At 37.2% G+C, this 21,682-nt stretch overlaps 2 protein-coding genes and 1 long non-coding RNA gene across 3 annotated transcripts in view; 1 reads left to right on the top strand and 2 right to left on the bottom strand.

Moving 5' to 3' along the window:
- LOC146523122 (uncharacterized) overlaps positions 1 to 21,682 on the bottom strand; it is a 140,532-nt gene that overhangs the window by 6,031 nt on the left and 112,819 nt on the right. The gene's annotated exons all lie outside the window — the stretch shown is intronic.
- Positions 2,970 to 5,342, bottom strand: LOC146523131 (uncharacterized). The gene has a single exon (XM_085154745.1). The coding sequence runs from the start codon at positions 5,317 to 5,319 to the stop codon at positions 4,348 to 4,350; it is 972 nt and encodes a 323-aa protein (XP_085010871.1). The 5' UTR covers positions 5,320 to 5,342; the 3' UTR covers positions 2,970 to 4,347.
- LOC146523130 (interferon-induced protein 44-like) lies at positions 13,726 to 20,575 on the top strand. The gene is made up of 9 exons (XM_085154743.1): positions 13,726 to 13,922; positions 14,052 to 14,106; positions 14,588 to 14,632; positions 14,762 to 14,795; positions 17,562 to 17,754; positions 18,005 to 18,154; positions 18,338 to 18,509; positions 18,609 to 18,709; positions 18,914 to 20,575. Exons 1-9 carry the CDS (start codon positions 13,749 to 13,751, stop codon positions 19,115 to 19,117), a joined length of 1,128 nt encoding a protein of 375 aa, XP_085010869.1. The 5' UTR covers positions 13,726 to 13,748; the 3' UTR covers positions 19,118 to 20,575.

Genomic DNA, 21,682 nt, shown 5'->3' with positions numbered 1-21,682 from the left:
TTTCAGAGATGGCGCACACTACATTCACACTGCAGGTGAAAGCACATCAAATCCGATATTTTCACATCCGATCTGGGTCACTTTCGTATGTGGTACTGAATCCGATACATATCTGATGTTTTAGAAAGCGACTGCTGTTTGATGGTCATGTCACATGAAATCCGTCTTTTACCTCACTGACACGAGACAGACGCCAATTATCAGCACCGGACAAGACATCGTGAATGCTTCCTGGCCATCCAGTGTGGATGTTGGAGAAATGTGAACATTGTATTTGTACTGTATAATCTGCAGATTCTGACAGAAATCTGCAACTATCCTTTGAAGCACCGCTCCTCTCTAAAACAGCAATAAGGATCATTATTAGGCCATATGTAAATGACAAAATAACTTTATAACTTAAAGCAAAATTAGGAAACGTAAAGTCCGAAAAAAGTCTTTACATTAAGGCTCCATCAGTCAAACAATACTGTTTGGTCTGGGTCTAAACTGGGTCTTTTGTGCATGCGGGCAGCTTTGAGGGTTCACACAGGAACACGTTTGCTGTCACATTTTATTTGTTGTTTTTATTTTATTTATTTGTAACCAATATTATCTACAGCTACTCTTAGTACCATTGATGTTAAGTTAGACTCTTTTTCTCCAATCGATCTTTCTGAGTTAACTTCAATAATTACTTCCTCCAAACCATCAACGTGTCTTTTAGACCCCATTCCTACAAAACTGCTCAAAGAAGTCCTGCCATTGATTAATTCTTCGATCTTATATATGATCAACCTATCTCTAATAATCGGCTATGTACCACAGGCCTTCAAGGTGGCTGCAGTTAAACCTTTACTCAAAAAGCCATCTCTAGACCCAGCAGTCTTAGCTAATTATAGGCCAATCTCCAACCTTCCTTTCATATCAAAAATCCTTGAAAGAGTAGTTGTCAAACAGCTAACAGATCATCTGCAGAGGAATGGTTTATTTGAAGAGTTTCAGTCAGGTTTCAGAGTTCATCACAGCACTGAAACAGCTTTAGTGAAGGTTACAAATGATCTTCTTATGGCCTCTGACAGTGGACTCATCTCTGTGCTTGTCCTTCTTGACCTTAGTGCAGCATTCGATACTGTTGACCATAATATCCTATTAGAGCGATTAGAACATGCTGTAGGTATTACAGGTATTGCACTGCAGTGGTTTGTATCATATCTATCTAATAGACTCCAATTTGTGCATGTAAATGGAGAGTCCTCTTCACACACTGAGGTTAATTATGGAGTTCCACAGGGTTCAGTGCTAGGACCAATTCTGTTTACATTATACATGCTTCCCCTAGGCAGCATCATTAGAAGACATAGCATACATTTTCACTGCTATGCAGATGACACCCAGCTCTATCTGTCCATGAAGCCAGATAACACACACCAATTAGTTAAACTGCAGGAATGTCTTAAAGACATAAAGACCTGGATGGCCACTAACTTTCTGCTTCTTAACTCAGATAAAACTGAGGTCATTGTACTCGGCGCTGAAAAGCTTAGAAATATGGTATCTAACCAGATTCTTACTCTGGATGGCATTACCTTGGCCTCCAGTAACACTGTGAGGAACCTTGGAGTCATTTTTGACCAGGATATGTCCTTCAACGCACATATTAAACAAATATGTAAGACTGCGTTCTTCCATTTGCGCAACATCTCTAAAATTAGAAATATCCTGTCTCAGAGTGACGCTGAAAAACTAGTTCATGCATTTATTACTTCCAGGCTGGACTACTGCAATTCATTATTATCAGGATGTCCAAAAAACTCACTGAAAAGCCTTCAGCTAATCCAAAATGCTGCAGCAAGAGTACTGACAGGACTAGAAAGAGAGAGCATATTTCTCCTGTTTTGGCTTCCCTTCATTGGCTTCCTGTTAAATCCAGAATTGAATTCAAAATCCTGCTCCTCACATACAAGGTCTTAAATAATCAGGCTCCATCTTATCTTAATGACCTTGTAGTACCATATCACCCTATTAGAGCACTTCGCTCCCGCTCTGCAGGCCTACTTGTTGTTCCTAGAGTATTTAAAAGTAGAATGGGAGGGAGAGCCTTCAGTTTTCAGGCCCCTCTTCTGTGGAACCAGCCTCCAGTTTGGATTCGGGAGACAGACACTATCTCTACTTTTAAGATTAGGCTTAAAACTTTCCTTTTTGCTAAATCATATAGTTAGGGCTGGACCAGGTGACCCTGAATCCTCCCTTAGTTATGCTGCAATAGATGTAGGCTGCCGGGGGATTCCCATGATGCATTGAGTTTTTCCTTTCCAGTCACCTTTCTCACTCACTATGTGTTAATAGACCTCTCTGTATTGAATCATATCTGTTATTAATCTCTGTCTCTCTTCCACAGCATGTCTTTTATCCTGTCTTCCTTCTCTCACCCCAACCGGTCGCAGCAGATGGCCGCCCCTCCCTGAGCCTGGTTCTGCCGGAGGTTTCTTCCTGTTAAAAGGGAGTTTTTCCTTCCCACTGTCGCCAAAGTGATTGCTCATAGGGGGTCATATGATTGTTGGGCTTTTCTCTGTATCTATGAAGCGCCTTGAGGCGACTTTTGTTGTGATTTGGCGCTATATAAATAAAATTGAATTGAATTGAATTGAATTGAACAAGCAGACCAAAAAAATTGGAATTGAGCATTAAGACATGCAGTGTGAACGTAGCCTTAATTACCTGTGTGTGTCTCACCTTATGAAATTTGCAGCCAGTTTATTTATTCAAGCGTCTTCATTGTTATTTTTAGATTTATTGCATTAAGTTAAATGTGTAATTCTTGCTTTAATTTCTTTAGTTTTCCACGTATACTTCTAATCTTAATAAGATTAAATGTTTGGCTCCTGTGTTGTTTTTATTCTAAAGTGAAATAATAACAAAAATTATAATAATTATCATTATTATTTTTAGAATTGCAATTATTATTATTATTATTACTGGGCCAGTTGGCCGGAGTTTCGCCAGATCACCTTGAACATGTTGAACATAGTTTCTGCCATTGCTAATGGACTAACTTGACTAACTGAATGACTAATTAGACATTTGCGTTGTTGAACGACTGTACTATAGAGACTGATTCAGAACTCACACAACTTTATTGCTGGAGATCGGGAAATTAAACACAAAACAACAGAAAACGCAGTCTAAACTGAACTCCAGAACAGCATGTTTACTTGTAATGCCGTTCAAAACAATCACAACATTTTACCTATATGTTCACTCACCATGAGTCCCACTTGGCAAATCTTTTCCTTGTTAACAAAAAGCATAATCTACTTACACTTATCTTTCCTTCAAAATGTATCTGTTGTTTATTTCTATGTTGTTAATTTTTTTTAACACTAATACTAAAGTTGTCTCGGACCAAAAGTGGCCCATAATAATTATTAATTCTGCAAGAAGAGAAAACAAGTTAACAATGTGTGGTAAAAAGGGGGTCGGTGGAACATTTTTCCATAGTATTTGAGATTTAAAACTAAATTTAATTTTAAAAATTGTTTTTGTGCAATTCAGGGACGATTAAGCAGAAAATATTCTAAAAAACTGACTGATCTGAGACATTACGACCCTCATACAGAGCTCTGAGAACTCCTGACAATCTGACTCTTATGTCATACAAACATGAAAATGCTGTTGTGTGAGTGGATTAAAAAAGACTGAAGAAAAGTATGTGTGACATACAGTGTTGTTAATTGTTGTCATTTTATTAAAGGTTTTCTTTAGCAGTTTATAGCACATTTATACAGGATCATATGGCTTTGTCCCTATATTAATATATCAAATAATTTACTTGAACTGAGGTTAATGAAAAAATAAAATTAGGATAGTACCATAGCAAGTCATAAACTACTATAGCTTGATTAAAAAAAAACCCATTTGAATTAGATTAAGAGTATATCAGGGTTTTGGAGCTCAGAATTCCCTCTTTGTTTACCTATTTATAGATGTCTTTGGTTAATTTTTACTTCTCATTAGTATAATACAAATCCATTTAAAACTGAGGCATATCAATATACATAAGAATAAGAATGTACATGTAAATAGGTAAACAAATGTCCTGAGCATCAGACACTGATGCCCTACAACCTACATATGTATCATCAAAATATTTTATATAAACTACAACCTATGATTGCTTAGTATACATTGTATATAAGTTACAAAGCATTTTATACATTAAAATACAGTGTGTGAATGGGTGGATGACTGAATATGTAAAGCACGTTGGGGTCCTTAGGCACTAGTAAAGTACTATACAAATACAGGCAATTTTTACCATTATAACTTTGTTTTGTACACATCAGTCAAACTTTCTTAATGGACTCTTTATCCTGATTCTGTTTTCTTCCTACAGCCGGATAGTTTTCCTGCTCTGTGCAGAAACAGCAGAGGAAGAACCAGACTGCTGGGGAGAGACAGCCAGAAGACTAAATCCAGCAACCAGCACATCACTTGGAGATCAACTAACTTCCTTGTTTCTATTACAAAACAAAGCAGGAAGCCAGCAGTCCTCAACAGCATCATTCCTGTTATGGCTGTAATCATATAGAAAGCCCTCTGCTTTGATTGGTCAACTCGATCCTTGTTCTTACCCATGTGTCCTGGCCCTGAACGAGTCAGAGCATAGAGAACAAACACACAGCACACAATAATAACTAACAGACAGATGCCCAATGAAAGAAACGGGACCATGGGAAAACTGGGGTAGTACAGCTTTACTATCCCCACCCAACCGCCACATATCAGCCAAACACACAAGGTGCAGATGCTTTTAATTCTGACCCTTGATACTTCTCGCACATGCATGTAGGCAATGGGGTGAACAACGGCCAGATAGCGCTCCATACAGGTCAGGACATGGAAAAATGTCTGTCCAGGAAAAACTATGCAAAATAAATATATGCCCAACATCATTAGTGAGTCATTATTTGTAGGTTTGCTCAAACAAAAGAGGACTGATCCAAACACACCAAACATCTCCAAGATCATCATGTTGTAGGTGAAAAAGTCAGAGAGGCTCATCGACCTTCCTGCAGATGCAGAGTGCTGACACCTCCAATGTTGGAAACCTATGTAGAGGATGTAGATGTAGAGTGGACAGAGGACAAGGATGTTTGTAAAGGTGTACATGGTGTAGCTGACAAAGCTTGGTACTGATGCCCTGCATAATTCGTAGAAAGACATGGTGGAGTTGGAGGAATTGAAAGAGTCGTGGGATGTTGGGGCGGGGAAAACTGTGGCGAAGGAGGAAGAGTTGAAGAGCATGACCTGTGGAAGAAAGTAAGAAAAACAGAGCATAGGAGAATAATAATAATAATAATTATGATGTCATTGGTTGGATTTAATTTGATTAAAGTTGTAGTAATAATTAAACTACATACTATTTACATCTGTCGGTTTCGCACAAAAAGTAAGGAAATTTGTGTTTGCTAGATTTGTAACGGTATAGTAAATCATATACCGTTGACAAGCATGTAAAGCATTTACCCATATGGAAAAGAAATAGTAAAAACTTATATGATTTAACTCATGAAAGTGGCCACTTTCATGAGTAAATCATATAAAGCTAACATAATTTACTCATGAAAGTGGCCACTTTCTCATTACTTTCATATATTGTTTTAGTAAGTATCCAAAACATACAAGTTTTATTATATAATTTTTCAAGGGATTTTATATCTGTTTTCTAAAACTTTATAAGATTTATATATATCTTTTCCATATGGGTATGTTTAAATGGCGACACATTTGTAAGGAAAGTAATTTGTGGGTTGGGCTATTGACTCTTGTTAGCAGAGGTTGTATGATGCTGTGAGGCAGCATTTCCCTCACAGGTGACAATGCTGACCCCCTACACCACATATGTCAAACTCCAGGCCCGCAGGCCACATCTGGCCCGGAGGATAAACTGCACCTGTGCAGATTCAGATGGAGCTGCAACATGCTAAAAAATTGTGTATGTTTCTGTTCTGTGTCCTGTGTACTGTTTGTTTGTATATGTGTCTTTTTGGCTGCTATTACAACCAAATTTCCCCTTGTGGGACAATTAAAGGATTATTCTGTTCTATTCTAATGGGACACTCAAGGGAAAGTATGACCCGCAGAGTTTATTAGTTCCATTCCTGAAGCAATGGCCCAGCTCCGTCTACATGCGGATCGAACTTTATATATGTTTAAAAAAAAATTCTGGTGTTTTTTGCAGCATGTTCATATTTCTATTTCATATTTTGACAGGATATATTTTTATGGAGAGCAAAATATCTAAAGTTAAAGGGTTTTTTATAAAAGTTTATTTATTCTTGAATTATATTCTTGTCTGTTTTAATTCATATTTATGTTTAAAAAACATTGTTTTAATGTGTTCAATAAATGTTTATCTTGTTTGGCCCGCAACCTAAAGTGTGCCTTGAGGTTTGGCCCCCTGTGCAATGGAGTTTGTCACCCCTGCCCTACACAGTGGCGTTTATAAATGATTACCTGCAGAATTTAGTAGTGGACAGGATGGGATGCCTGCGTGCAGCCCTGACCTCAAACTTACTGAACACTTGTAGGATTAAGCTTAATGTTACATTTGGGATCATTTCTGTTACACAAATATAATGTTTATAATTTATGATATGGTTTTAAAATATTTATTTAAAATTTGAGCCCAGATGTGAGTGTTACCAAGAGTAAATTCTTTACATTGAGTGTTTTGTTGCATTAGTGTTTTGTTTCCTGACGTTCCTGTAAATGTCTAGCCAACTGTGGAAGATTACACCTAAAAGATTTTTGGGAGTGTTCTGTGTTTGTTTGCTTTTTGCTAACGCTAACTGCAGTGCTGAGAAAAAAAAGCCAAAATGAAATCATTGCTCCAGTCAAACCAATAAGAATTTAAGGCCACCATTCTGAAGAGCTCTGGACTTCCTTTGGGTTTAAATTACTTAACTCCTCGTTGGAGGGGAGAGGAAGGGGAAACAGGGGGACAAAGGAGGGTGGGAACAACTGAGCTGTAGTGCTTTTTTTCACTGTGCAATGTTTTTTCTTATATTTGACTATGCAATAATCACTGCGCAATAGACTCACTCAAATGTGCAATCTATATGTTCATATTTATCCATATTATATATTCTCTATTTTTATATGTGTATCTATGGTATATTTATGCTTAGCCTTACTCTCATCCCCTTTTAATTGTATCTGTAACATGCAACTTGTGTCGCTGCTGTGCTGCTGGAAACTGAATTTCCCACAGGAACCCACCCGAGGGGTTAATAAAGTTTCATCTAATCTAATCTAAATTCAAAGTCACTGCCCATATGGAAAAGATATATATAAATCTTATAAAGTTTTTATCTGTCTTGTATGAAACTTGTATGAAAAGCATACAAGAGTGAAAACACATATAAGATCCCTTGAAAAATTATATAATGAAACTTGTATGTTTTGTATATACAAAATATATGAAAGTAATGAGAAAGTGGCCACTTTCATGAGTAAATCATATATGTTTTTACTATTTCTTTTCCATATGAGTGGGTTTTTCAGCACTCTGCAAAGGTCGTGAAATTTTATCACCTACTGTATACCAGGCCATGTGTAAAATGAATAACTGACGGACAGAGGGATAACATCAAATAATATAACCAATATAACCATAACATAACCAAAATACATTTCTCACACAGGTGACGATGCAAACTGTAGATATGACGAAGTCGTATAGATTGAGTAGGCCTACCTTGAGGAAGTTGAAACTTGTCTGCAGCGTTTTCGTTTGTTTCTCCTACACAATCGATGGCTTTTATCTCGTTTCCTCAGCCTGCGACACTTCATTTATCCTGTCAAAAACAGGTGTGCCATATGGAGAATGAACAGAACTGAAGTCGTTTGCATGTTACAAAACATCTAATGATGCAAATTTTTATCTAACGTGTGCCTTGATGGCTAAAAGTTCGTAGTGGCTCCAGGTGTGCGATGAGTTGTTGGCTTGGATAACAATTCTTATTGTGTCACCATCATTTGTTGCTCCTACGGAGGATAAAATGTTGGTCATGAACCATAAAGAAAATCCAGAAACTATAATAACAATGTGGTAGTAGACTTAAATATGTCATACCTGATAATGACCACAGATTTCTGAGCGAGGGATCAACTCAAAACTACCTGTGACTTCACTTTGGAAAATGATAAGATCATCACATGCAAACAAATGACCTGTTCATAAGCTTATAAATGAGGTGGCTAATGCGAGTGCAGAAGAACCTTAGAGTTTTATAATGTTCACTGTAAAGGCAGATTGTGGCACAGCTGTCACACATCCTCTAGTCAGTTTATCCTATCTATGCAGTAATCCTGGACGCGCTCCATAGAAACATGGATGACATCCACTGCAGACAGACACCACACACCAACTAACAGCCAATCACAAGGAGAGAGAAAGGAGATTCAATTAAACCAGTGAAATGATAATACTCTGCTCATCAGCTCTGAATTGTTCAAACCTGTGTCAGAGCATCTGCAGTCAGTTGTCATGTGATGGCATTCTCACTGACAGATAAATCTGCATAAAATTTCAACTTTATGAGATAAAGCTAAAAATCTGTCAAAAAGACAGAGATCCCTCAGCTCAGCTCCAACCAGAAATGAAGTAAAAGGCCTAAAATCCAACCTTTGTGGGTGTGTTGTAGTTGTCCTGTCCCAAGTAAAAGATTAAAAATGGTTCATAATAATTTAGTGATAAAAATGTCATATTTCATCTCTGGTAATTTATGTTTAAAAAAGTCATTTAGTTAAAAAATATTTTCTTTACAGTCAGGATTAGTTTTTTTGTATTTTATTTAAATGCTAAAGCCTCGTACAGTTAGAGACAATTGGAAATTAAAAAGCAGCAAGCAAATCTGGAAATGGATTTACAGATGTTGGAGATAGAGAAAAAAGCTGCAGCTGCTACGGCAAAAGCAGAGGTTCTAGAAGCTGTGGGCTTGTCCCACTGAAGGACAAACCACTGAACGGGCTTGTCCTTCAGTGGGCTGGTACAAATGTACTCTTTATAAGACTGGGGAAACCTGCAGTCAGCTGTGAGTGATGAAACTTTTGGAGGTTGATACAACTGCTTCTGCTAGTATCAGAGAGGATGATCTAACACGTTATTGTCCAGTCCACAAGAAAACACATCCTCTAGCCAAATGTAGAGCTTTCCAGATCAAACTACTACATGAAAGACAAAACATACTCAAAGAACACAAACGTCATGCACACAATAAAGGACTGCGACTTCGAGGAGTGCCAAAGTGAAAAACATTCCTCTGCCATGCACCCTGACACGGGTCAAAAACCCCAGCCAGAAAACGCACCTGAACCAGAGCCTCAGCCTCAAGACAACACTCCACCCAAGGTTGTTTTTTTCCACTCTACCCATCATGATGCACTGAAATCTGCAGTGAAGGCTGTCTTCCACGTTCTTGCTCCAAGGTATGTCTAGTCTAGTTTTCCCTAAAGGTCAACCAGAACGGTCTATTAAGATGTACGCCGCTGGCACGCCCTGAATTCTTTGAGTTATTTGGAATCAAGGATAGACCTCTGATGTACCATATAAGAACGTGTGCTGTTCAAATGCTTGGCAGGAAAGCAGTGTGGTTCCAAATTGAGCCTGTAGGTGAAGGCCCACGTCTAGACCTCCCTCCTCTCATTGAATGTAATGACAAACTGCCAACTTCTTGAGCCACGATCTCAACAGTTACTTTATTTCAATAAAGTAACTGTATTCTAAATACCACCTTTTTAAACAATAACTTAAATGGAATACAGTTACTCATATTTTGTATTTTAAATACGTGACGCTGGTACATGTATTCCAACACTGCTTGTAGCACAAACAGTTCTATGTATGTGCTTTTGCTAAAAGTAATTCCTCCTGTAATCAAATCAGAAATCAATCAAAATATAATCAAGAATCAGTTGAACAAGAATATATTCATTAAAATGATTATTGTAATGTTTAAACCTGTCAGTCCAGATTTTCTTTATGTCTGTGTGCACTCTTTCTGTGGAGACAGAGAAATAGAAAGGTTTTAGATTTTATTATGATACCAGAAGAAGTCATTTTTAAGTGTATTGTGATAGATAAATAATAAAATTCACAAAAAAATCACTCCCCCTTCCTTTTTTTATAAAGCATCAATCAAACCTGAAATAAGTTTCCACCCGAGCCTCTGAGAATCACGTGATTGATACACCACAACGTCTTCCTTATAACATAACAGTAATGTAATGGGTCACTTGAGGGTCCTAAAACAGTAATCATAAGATAACCTGTGGTAGTTGCTCTAATAAAGGTATTCAGTCTCAATTTGCAAAACGTGCAGTGACGTAGTGGATAGTTTTGAATAGTATATTATAGATGTTAGATAAGCATGTGTGGATTGTTCTCTCTGCTTCAGCTGCGCTGAAAACAACACTTGTTGGCATTAAAGGAAGCTGCTCACTGAGCTACAGGAGGACTCGGGTGAGTGGCAGTATTTTGGAGTTTGAATGAGTTTCTCTCACTGAGATTATCCTGAGTTGGTCTCTAATTAATATTTTAATTTACACATTAAAGTACCATGTGGTGCAAAGGTCCTGAGCCACGCCTCATTTCTTTATTTTTTGATTCAATTTTTGCTACAAGGAGTCAGTTAACTGTAATTTTTTTGAGTGGTGATAAAAATATGTGTCCAGGCTTTCTGAAGACCCCTTGAAAATTATGCTCTGCACCTTGGCTGATTTTTTTTTTACTTATGTTCAGTCAAGTCCTTGTACCTGACCTTTTTCAATGGAATGCTTTATTTTTTGGTTAATACTGACCTATACATTCAATTCAAGTTAATATTACACAATTACAATAAAGATTGGAAAATAATAAATCTGGTACCAAATACCAAATATTGATTTTCAAGCTTATCAGGATGATGAAAATTACTTTCCCCCCTAGATTAACGCAGAGGTTCCCAAAGTGGGGGGACGCAGAGCTATGGGGGGGGGGGGGGGGGGGGGGGGATGAATTTAAAAGCAAAAAAAAGCAAAAAAAAGCTTGGACACTGCTAGCATAATGGACAGGTTTTTGACTGGTAGTGATGTGCGATGCCACTGATTTCCTTTCCGATCCGATACCAAGTAAAATTCAGGGTGGTATCAGCAATACTGATCCGATAGCAATACTTTACAAAAACGTATTTTATTTATTGTATCTTTTATTGTATCTCAAATTATAGCATCATAATGATTACAGGATGTCAGTTTACTTGTTCTTATCACTTAATAATGCAGAATTTATCATATAGGAATCAAAAACAACTGAAGTTGTGAGCTATTTGAACGCCTTGCCTGCTTGCAGCACTAAAGGACTCCGTGAGAGACGTCTGTCTCTGTCACGACCTGCAGGATCGGCAAGGCGCTGATCAGATTCTCCCCACTCCTACCTCTCCTTTTCTTCTCTCTCTCCCCCTCTCTCCCTCTCCCCCCAGTTTTGCCGGGGCAGAACCCATGGTGGGTTCACGCCCTCGGCCCACGCCTGAGTACACTCTGTGCCAAAAAGGGCTGACAGGAAACGGCATGCTTTTGCAGAAGCGTGCTTTTGCAGCTAGAATGAAGTGAAAGTGAAACCAGCTAGGCTGTTTGATGCACACTAGAGAGCAAGTATATAAATACCTGGGCTTCCGTTTGTGCTTCAGACCTTGGGTTGTGTGTTGTGTGCTAAGGTCTCCATATCCAGGATATGTTAATTAAAGATCATTTTTGTGTCTTTCTTGGCCCGTTGTTGTCCCTGGCTCTCTTTCTCTGTCTCTCCCTCCCACTCTGTTCCTGTGTAGTGCTGGGTATCGTCACTGATTTCTAGAATCGATTCGATTCCGATTCACAAGGTCCTGAATCAATTCAATCCACGATTCAATTTAATTCGATTCGATTCAATTCAATTTGAATCTGGGAAATTCTGACAGTCAGAAATATTATAATTCAGATCAGTACATTTACATATTTTTGTATCTATAAAAAGGAAGCTGACACACGCAAGACTTTATCAAAGGTGTGAGCATCACAGCAGATGCCTTTGAGTCAAAGTAGCTAAAGACAAAACACAGAAAAACATGAAGGTGATTTTCCTGGCCTGCGATTTTATAAAAAATATTCTGCAGTACATCAAAAACAAAAGAAAACCATTAATCAACATATGAACGTTACCTCTGAAGTTACAGCGGTTTTATTACAGACACGGCTAAGCGTTTTGCATTTTGCATAATTTTAAAAAGTTTACATTTGTTTGCCTATTGAACGGCAGAAATTAGGTTTTCTTTTCGGATGTAAAAAAAATAAATAAACATCGGCCGACAGCGCTGTAAACAATGGTAGTCTTGTGCGTAACAAGCAAGCGAATAATGCAGAAAACAGATTTTTAGACGGGAAACTGTTCTTGAAGTACAGAGAGAGAGAGAGAGAGAGAGCTGTGCATGAAGTGTGATTTTATTGTACGGGAAGCAAAACAGCAAAAGTCAGAGGGAATTCATGACGATGTTTATGTGAAGTGTAGTTTGGATCTTCTTTGCTTCTGGTTTGGTCAGTATTGTTTGGAGAGAGATAAAACTAACAGCTTTAGAATCAGTGCAAAAAGGACATAAACACAAAGCGCGGACCTGCCAACAGATCAGAATCAGCGAGCTGTCGGCTTTCAGCCCCGACCGTGTCTGTGCCGTCAGGTGAGAAAGGCGACATCTCACTGATTCTGATCCGCGGGTCCGCGCTGTGTGTTTAGGTCTTTGTGCAGAATCCGTGGACCTGCTCTCATTTACTGTCTTAACTGTTTGGTGGTTGTTGAAATTTTGTGACATTTCACCTGAGATTCTGGCATTTTGGGCAAAATAAATTTATATTAAAAAATCGATTCAGGATTTTAATGAATCGATTTCACATTATCCAAGCCAGAATCAATTTTAATAGATAAATTGATTATAAAAACCCACCCCTATTCCTGTGCTACTGCGAGTGTAAATACCGCCCCTCCCCCTCTTCCCTGCGCAAAGCACAAGGCTTGCGTGCGCAGTGAAGCGGAAAAAGAGTGCAAGAGAGACAGAGGGTGAGAGAAAGGGGGAAAAAAAACCCACGACTCCAAATAAGGAGCCGGCTCACGTCGTTCACTTCAAATATCCGGCTCTAAGAGCCGTTTCGTTAGCTAACGACACATCACTAATGACTATGAAAGGCGGAAGAGGAAGTAGTTCCTTCCAATGTAGACAATCCGAATGATATAGTTTCTTTCCATTGTGTTCCTTTTTTATGATAAAATACAAATTTACCCTAAATTACTAAAACATAAATTTTTTAATGTGAGAATCAATTCTAGAACATAAATGACTGGTATCGGAGGAATCGATATTTCAATATCGATCCGCACATCACTATTGATTGGCCTCCCACACAAATGCAAAGCAGGTGAAGCATCGGCAAAACTTCCTTCCAAGCCAAATACTAGAAAATATGATGAAGCATATCTTGCTTTGGCTTCACCTGCACTACTGCCAAGGTAGGTATCCCTGACAGAATTAGTTTCCCCTGCGTCGGGAGCACGAGCTAATGAAAAGGTTATTATTATTATTATTATTATTATTATTATTGTTATTGTTATCATTATTATTATTACCTTTAATGACACATGTTGTCATAGGAAGGTGGGGTACACCCTGCATTCAGGTCTTCCATTCCTCTGCACACAGATCATGATAGATACAAACAAAGAAGCAACTAGTATGGACAAGTTAGGAGGAAATTCCTACAAGTCACATGCCCTAAAACTGAAAGCATGTTTATTTAAAAAAAGAGTCATACTCAGTCTACTTCAGTGGAGGCAACACCAGAGAACCACTACCTTTACGACACAATTGGATATTCAGGTATGCTAACTTTGTCTTATCATTTCAATACGGTAGGAAAAAACAATGATTAAATGCAATTGGTATATAGTCCAATATGTATAGTCCAATATCCTGGTATATATTCCCAACTACCTGTTTTATTCACAGATAGTCGGTGCAAAAAACATGAGCTTCTTTAGGAAAATTATCAAATCTATTTTGGGTAAGCAGTTTTTTTTTAATGTAACATGTTTATGGCTTACATATTTGTGATGATTTACTTGTTTGTTTGCAGCTCTGCTTTAATAAGTTCATAAATTTTGTTTTCTTTCTTTTTTTTCTTTCTTTTTTTAAAATTTTGCTCTCAGTGTGTTTTCATGCATGTCAAGCTCTTTGGGTTTTTTCATATAATATTACTCTTTACGAATAAAACTTGCCTGACTGAAATACTGAATAGTTTTTTGAGGTGTGTACACCAAAGCTGCTAAAAAAGAAAATCCTGGATTCTCATCTTAACTTGATCTTGATCAGTCATTGAATTTTGCAAAGTGATTTTATAATGGAAAAAACCCATGATGTACTTTTAATCTGAACATAGCAAAGGATAACATTTCATTTAACACAAGGGAGTAAATTATATAAGTAACATTGAATATGGAAAAGTGTTGTCAACATGTTGCTAGAATGTCATATTTTAATTGCAGGTACTCCCCCTTCACCTCCCCCTTCACCTCCTGCTTCACCTCCCCGTAAGAAATTTAAAATTTAATATAAAATTCTTTAAACTTTAAGATTAAACCAACACATAACGATGTGTAATGAATTTAAAGCAATTTCCTTCTCATGTGATTCACACAATTAACATGTTCATTTTACAGTTTTACGGGAAGAAGAAAGGAAAATACCATGGAAGTGAGTATTATGGGCATGGTTTATTCTTTGTGTTCTAGAACTTAAATGTGAGTTATGTTTTTAACACATGTTTGCCATTTGATGTCAGTCTCAGACCGGATTATATAATGTGTAAATGTATCAGTAGAGAGATTCAAACCTCCAATGTGCAGCTGTATTGCTGGCAATGAATCATGGTGCTGAGAGTGCACTGAGTGCTGAAATAAAGGTATTACATTAGGAATTCACGAGATTAGTTATTTTCTGCTGTTGCTTCTCACTTGCCTCTTGGTGTTATACTTCTTATAATCTTTATAGATCATCATCGCATTTTCCTCTTATGTCTCTGACAATCAGGCCAATGAGTTACATGATACGTCAAAGCAAACTTTTATTTAACAAAATCACATGCCTTGTCTTTCTAGTTTATTTTGTATTCCTCGGGTTAGTTAGTTTCCCTCATGTCCAGCAATAAAGCTGGTTTTAGTTCACTTTTCATCTCCAAGAGTCTCCATTCGCGTTCTACATTCCTGCCTGCCACACACAGATCCTGCCAGACACATACAAACAAAGAAGCTATAACAGACTAGTTTGGACAAGTGAGGGGGAAATTCCTGGAAGCCAGATGAAAATGAAAGCATGCTTATAGGGCTGTGCGATATGACCAAAATCTCATATCCCGATATAAGAATTCTGTCGTCCCGATAACGATATAAATCACAAAAATGTAACATTTTCTGTAAATTCTGTGAATTACAGCCCGTCTTGCAGGGAAGTGTTTCCAGCTGCGCATCATGTAGCTGGAGTCGAGTGTTTTAACCGATGCATGAAACGATACATTTTTAGACATAAGTTGTAAAGGCCGCCGTTTTCTTTGTGAGTATTTATTACACGGCGTGCTGCGGGGAAAAGCCTGTTCTAACGTTTGAGTCTAAGGTTTATTTTTTAGCACCTGGCGGCTTTTTTTTACTTCTCATCCGTAAATAATCTGCATCTTTCACGTGATTCAGTTTATTTTGAAAAGTCTTAACAGGATCTTGAGCTTTATTGTGAAAGGTTTATGTGGAACATAAACAAGCAGACACGCGATGCTGTTACCGTCGTTGTTGCTAACCACAACACATAAAAACAGGCTCTTGTCTGTAGTGTGGTTATATGAAATATAAGAGAAAGAGAGAACTTTATTTTGCGACACCACAAAACAAACGATAGCGTAAAATGAAACGATAGACGTTTTTATATCGTCATCCGATATATATCGTTATATCAAACAGCCCTACATGCTTTTTATATATATATATATATATATATAAAGAAGTCATACTCAATCTGCATCAGTGGAGGCAACATCAGAGAAGTACTTCCTTTACAGCACAACTCTGGTATGCTAGCAACAAGGTGACTTGAATTCGGCTAGCTTTGCTGATACTTTAGCAGTTGTGAGAAATGTAAAGACATTCACAGATGGGGATTATACCAAAACATTTGTGCTTGATGTTGCCAATGAACTTCTTGATGAATTTTTGGATAAAGACAAGATAGCCAAACAAATAAAAGACATTCCTCTGTTTGCAAGAACTGTTCACAATTGATGGCAAATCAAATGGCAAAACACAAGTGAAGGACATAAATGCATCCATTCTTTTCTCTTGATTTGCATGAGTCAACAGACGTAAGCCATTTATCTCAGTTCAGCGTGATCGCAAGGTATGTTGTTGGTGTCACACTAGGTGAGGAAAGTCTTACTGTTTTGCCTATGAAAGGGACAACAAGAGGGGAGGATTTATTCAAGTCTTTCACTGAGCTTACCAAAGAAAATAATTACTGATGAGTAAACGTATTTTGGTCTGTACTGATGGTGCTCTGTGCATGGTGGGGAAAAACAGAGGATTCGTAGCGCTTCTTCGTGAACATGAAAAGAGAGCCATCCTAAGAAGGCACTTTTTCTCAGACGTGTGGCAAACAGCTTGGTGAGGTGATGTCGCTGGTCATTCGGGTGGTCAACTTTATTGGTGACCGAGCTTTAAATGAACGCCAGTTTAAAACACTGCTGAATAAAGTTGGGAATAATTATCTTGGTGTTCTTCTGCACAGCAATGTGCATTGGTTGTCAAGTGCTCAGCTGTTTCACCTCTTGTCTGAGCGAAATCTGGACTTTTCTTGAAATGAAAAATGTTGAGCATCATGAGTTAGTTAACACTGAGAGGCGCCTTAAATTCTACTATCTTGTGGACATGACTGAACATGTGAAAATGCAAGGCGTTGGAAATACAGTCTTATCCCTTCAACAAGCAGTGTTTGCGTTTGAATCAAGCTAGAACTCTTTGTCAACGACATTGAAACAGGTCGTTTACTACACTTTGAAAAACTGGGAGAGTTTAAAGATGCATTAAAGATGGTCTGTTAAAATGCCATCTGCCTGTCTAAGGATGGTCTGTTCTAGTAGTTCTTGAGTGTTTATAGGAGCTGCCATGCCCATAATCCTCCCTGCTGTCTTATCAAAGTTGAAATCTGATCTTTTGCTTTTACAGTTAAATTACCTTACCTTAAGATAACAATGCACACTTAGGCAGAAAGTGATAACCACCATCATGAAGCTACATTTGTGTGACTCTGGTTTTTAGCATTATTAAGCCAGCCAATGCAAAGCTGACTATGTCAGTCTGGCTTGTTAGTACACCCCTCAAGTGTTTTGTTTGCTTATTGTGTTATTTTGTGTGCGTTCATGCCACTGTTGTGTAAACTTTATGTGCATACTCAATCATATTTAATTTTCTTATTGAACAGTGAAAGAGAGCGAGACCTGCAGCTTGTCAGAGATTACAAGCCTCACAAAGATGTTGAGCATCTCAGAATTCTGCTTTATGGACCACCAGGTGCTGGAAAGTCCAGCTTCATCAACTCTGTCGACAGTACTTTAAGAGGCAAAACCACAGCTCGAGCTTTGGCAGCAAATGCCTCCAAAAGTTTCACCATTGCAGTATGTATGAGGACGTATCTATTCTTATCATAGTTACTGTTAGAGGGTTACAAAAAACACATTTCCTACAAGGTTTTCTAGGACTACAGCAGGGCACTGCAGCGGTAACTGCTTTGTAGAAATTGAACTAGAAAAGTAGGATAGTAGGTGCAACTATAGTGTAAACTATTCTGCAAATACCAAATTGTTTAGGTTCTTTATTATCTGGCACTGATATAACAACACTATTTTTTTTTTTTTTAATTTACAGTACAGGACATATAAAATTCAGAAAGGAAATCCAGACACCTTTTACCCTTTTGTCTTCAATGACACCATGGGGGTTCAGTCCAGTGACCAAGGAATTCACGTGGAAGACATTAAACTTGCCATCAGTGGACATGTCAAAGAAGATTACAGGGTATGATGTTTTCTTTCAGATGCTTGTACACAGTCTGTGATACAGAAATTGTATCATGCAAAAAAGTTTCAGTGATTTTGCTTTTTTTCCCAGTTCAAACCAACATCTCTCTTGCATGAATCGGATCCTAACTGCAACAGTTCTTCTGTTTTCAGTCATTTTGCTCTTGCATTTTTTTCCCAGTTCAATCCCAAATGCCCCTTGCCTGAAACGGATCCTAACTACAGAGGCTCCTCCTCTTTCGATGACAAAGTCCACATTCTGGTTTTTGTCATTTCTGCTAACACAGTGAGCTTAATTGATGATGACACTTGGAGAAAGATGAACGATATCAGAGCAGCAGGTCGTGACAAACGTGAGAGCAGATGTTGTTCTACGAGCATATATGATGTCACAATTTCATATACTAGAAAAACATGAGATAAAATGATTGCATTGGTTTTTGTATTGGCAGAGATCCCACAAATAGCCATTCTGACAAAAATTGATGAAGCTTGTCCTGAAGTCAAAAAAGACATAAAGAACGCCTACAGGAGCAAGCACTTGAAAAAGCTGGTATGTTCAAAGAAGTAACTTTCATGAGTTTGTAGACAGTTTACACATAATTGTAACATCTATAATTCAGCTGTACATTTCACTATATTTGTACAGAAACCTCAGCTGGAATCAGTACAAATAATTCAATAAGTAATTTATAATTATATCACTAGTGCAACAATATAGTTTCAGTTTTTAAAAAATTTATATTGTTTAACTTAGATGGAAACAGTGAGCATGGACCTGGGATTTCCACTGAACTGCATCTTCCTGGTGAAGAACTACCACAACGAAATCGAGACAGATGACGCTGTGGATTCACTGATACTGAGTATACTGAAAAAGATCATTGACTATGGAGAGGACTACCTGAATGACCAGAACAATCGTGACCTGTCACCAATGTGTGAGGGGGACAGAAAATGAAAATGTTCAGTTACTCTTCAGGTGATTTTGCTTTGCTATTGCTCCAATCATAGTCATAGTAGTCATAGCAATGATAGTCACACAAAAAGTTACTTTCATCAGAAACTTTAACCAACTGAATTTTATCTTGTTCTTATTTTCTGTAACTTTTTTCTTTCTCAAATTAAATCCAAATAAACCTCAAGTTGTTTATCTTAAGAAAATCAATAAATGTACTTTTTGTTATTTATTGTACAGTCAAAATGGTAACTGCAGCAAGGATGACAGATATATGCCTGTAACCTGTTGATCAAAAGCTAAAAATGTTACGGTTCTGGGGTCGATTCAACCCAGCATTTTGAGTTTCTTATGTTTTAGTTTATTTTTGCATTATGGATTGGTTTGATACTCTTGTGCTTTGTTGATTATTATTGTGTGGATACAGTAGGCATTCACACTATTGAGTTCCTGTTTCTTTATTGTGTGAATGCCTCACAGGCATCAGATATTGAACCCAGGGCCTGGGCTCGAATCTGGCTCATGAAAACACAGTTCAACTTTGTTTCAACTCTTTTCAGTACAAATATCAGGATCTTTACCCCTTTTCACCATAATTATCAGTTTCTTCACCTCCTTTCAGCACATAGTTGTGTGAATGCCTCACAGGATAAACAGCTTTGGTCCCAATACTGACCCCTGTGGAACTCCACAAACAATGTCCAGGCACTCTGATTGATATTCACCAATCTTCACAAATTGTTGCCTGTCTCTCCTTACCCACTCTAGCACCACTCCTCTAATGCCATAGTACTCCAGTTTATCAAGTAATATTTCATTGTCTTTGATCTATATTGTTGGTTATATTTTCAATTAGTTCCATTAATGCCATAGATGTTGATCTATTTGGTCTGAAACCATACTGACTGTCCATTATTATTTTATGTTTATCTATAAATTTGTCAAGTCTATTAATGAAAACTTTTTCCAGTATTTTTGAAAATTGTGAAAGTAGAGAAACAGGCCTGTAATTGGTGTCTATCTCCATTTTTAAACAGTGGTATTACTTTAGCTGTTTTCATTTGTGTTGGGAATGCACCAGTTTGTAGAGACAAATTGCAAATGTATGTTAAGGGTTTGGAGATGCCATCGATCACTTTCTTAACGATTTCCATGTCAATGTCATCAAAGTCTGTAGAATTTCTTTGTTTGTGACTTCCCAACAAGTTAAAAACATTGAATGAGGATTACAGTCAATGAGTTTAGTTTCTTTCTCTGCAGAATTTCTTTTATCAGGAATTGTATCAGCCAAGTCTGGCCCAACACTTACAAAGAATTTATTGAACTCATTAACCACATCACTCATGTTACTAATATTTCTATCATTATCAGTGAAATACGAAGGATAATTTAACTGCCTAGAACCATTTTTCATGATAGTACTTAATGTTTTCCAAATCCCTTTAATGTTATTTTTATTCATATTTAATAATTTCTCATAATATTCCTTTTTACATGACCTCAAAATACTAGTTAATTTATTTTTATATTTCTTGTATTTATTTTCAGCTTCTGTACTTCTGTTCTTTTAAATTCTCTATATAAGGTATTTTTCTTTTTACATGCATTTTGTAATCCTTTTGTGATCCATGCACATGCTGCATATTTTTGTTTTTTGCTATATTTCTTTACTGGGCAACGTCATATAACAGTTTAAATTTTCCTAAAAAAGTCTCATAAGCTTTATAAATATTTCTTTCCTTATACAACATCTCCCATTCTTGCTTAAGTAAATCACTTTTAAATACATTTATGGACTCCTCTGTTCTCACTCATTTGTATCTTGCACGAGTATCTAAATGAATCAGTTAGAAATAAAGACCTGAAATAAGTTTCTATGTGAGCCTCTTAGAATCAGCTGATTCGTGCTCCTTACACTCTCTTTAAGTCATGAAAATATAACATCACAACAATGTGACTTGTAGGTAAACTGTGTGACTGACTGTAATATAGATGTCCAAGCCTAATATGCAAAACGTCAGCTGTACTTAGTGGATAGTTTTAAATAATATGTGCTTGATGTTAAATGAGTGCATGTGGATTATTATCTGTGGCTTAGCTACACTGATAACACTTGTTGGCTTTAAAGGAAGCTGAGCTACAAGAGGAAAAAGGTGAGTGACAGCATTTTTAAATAAAGTCTTTATGATTATATTATTTTTACTTTAAAAAGATAATCTTAGTCAGTCTATAATTAGTAATTATTATTCAACACAGTACTGCAGAGTATGAGTTGAACCATCCCTCGTTCTTTATATTTCAGCTTTCTTCTTCGTCAGACTGAATGTTTTACATTTATAGTTCTCCAAACACTTTGAGGGTTTTGGAAAGTCTTTCAAAGTTTTTTTTTTATTTAGACACTGGTGGCTTGTTCATTTATTTCTGACTATTTCTTGTACCTGACAAATAAAATGAAGTCAGGTGAGTAATATCACCTTTATCAAACCCCTTTTGCAAAGGGACACACTTTTGTTATTACAGAACTTCTGTAATAAAGGGTTTACACTCACTCCTCCTGTGTATCTAACT

The sequence above is a fragment of the Neolamprologus multifasciatus genome, chromosome 3 (assembly GCF_963576455.1).
Source record: "Neolamprologus multifasciatus chromosome 3, fNeoMul1.2, whole genome shotgun sequence".
In the NCBI taxonomy this organism is placed as follows: Eukaryota; Metazoa; Chordata; class Actinopteri; order Cichliformes; family Cichlidae; genus Neolamprologus; species Neolamprologus multifasciatus.
The sequence above is the reverse complement of the archived record's forward strand: the minus strand, read 5'-3'. Positions and strand labels throughout refer to the sequence as shown.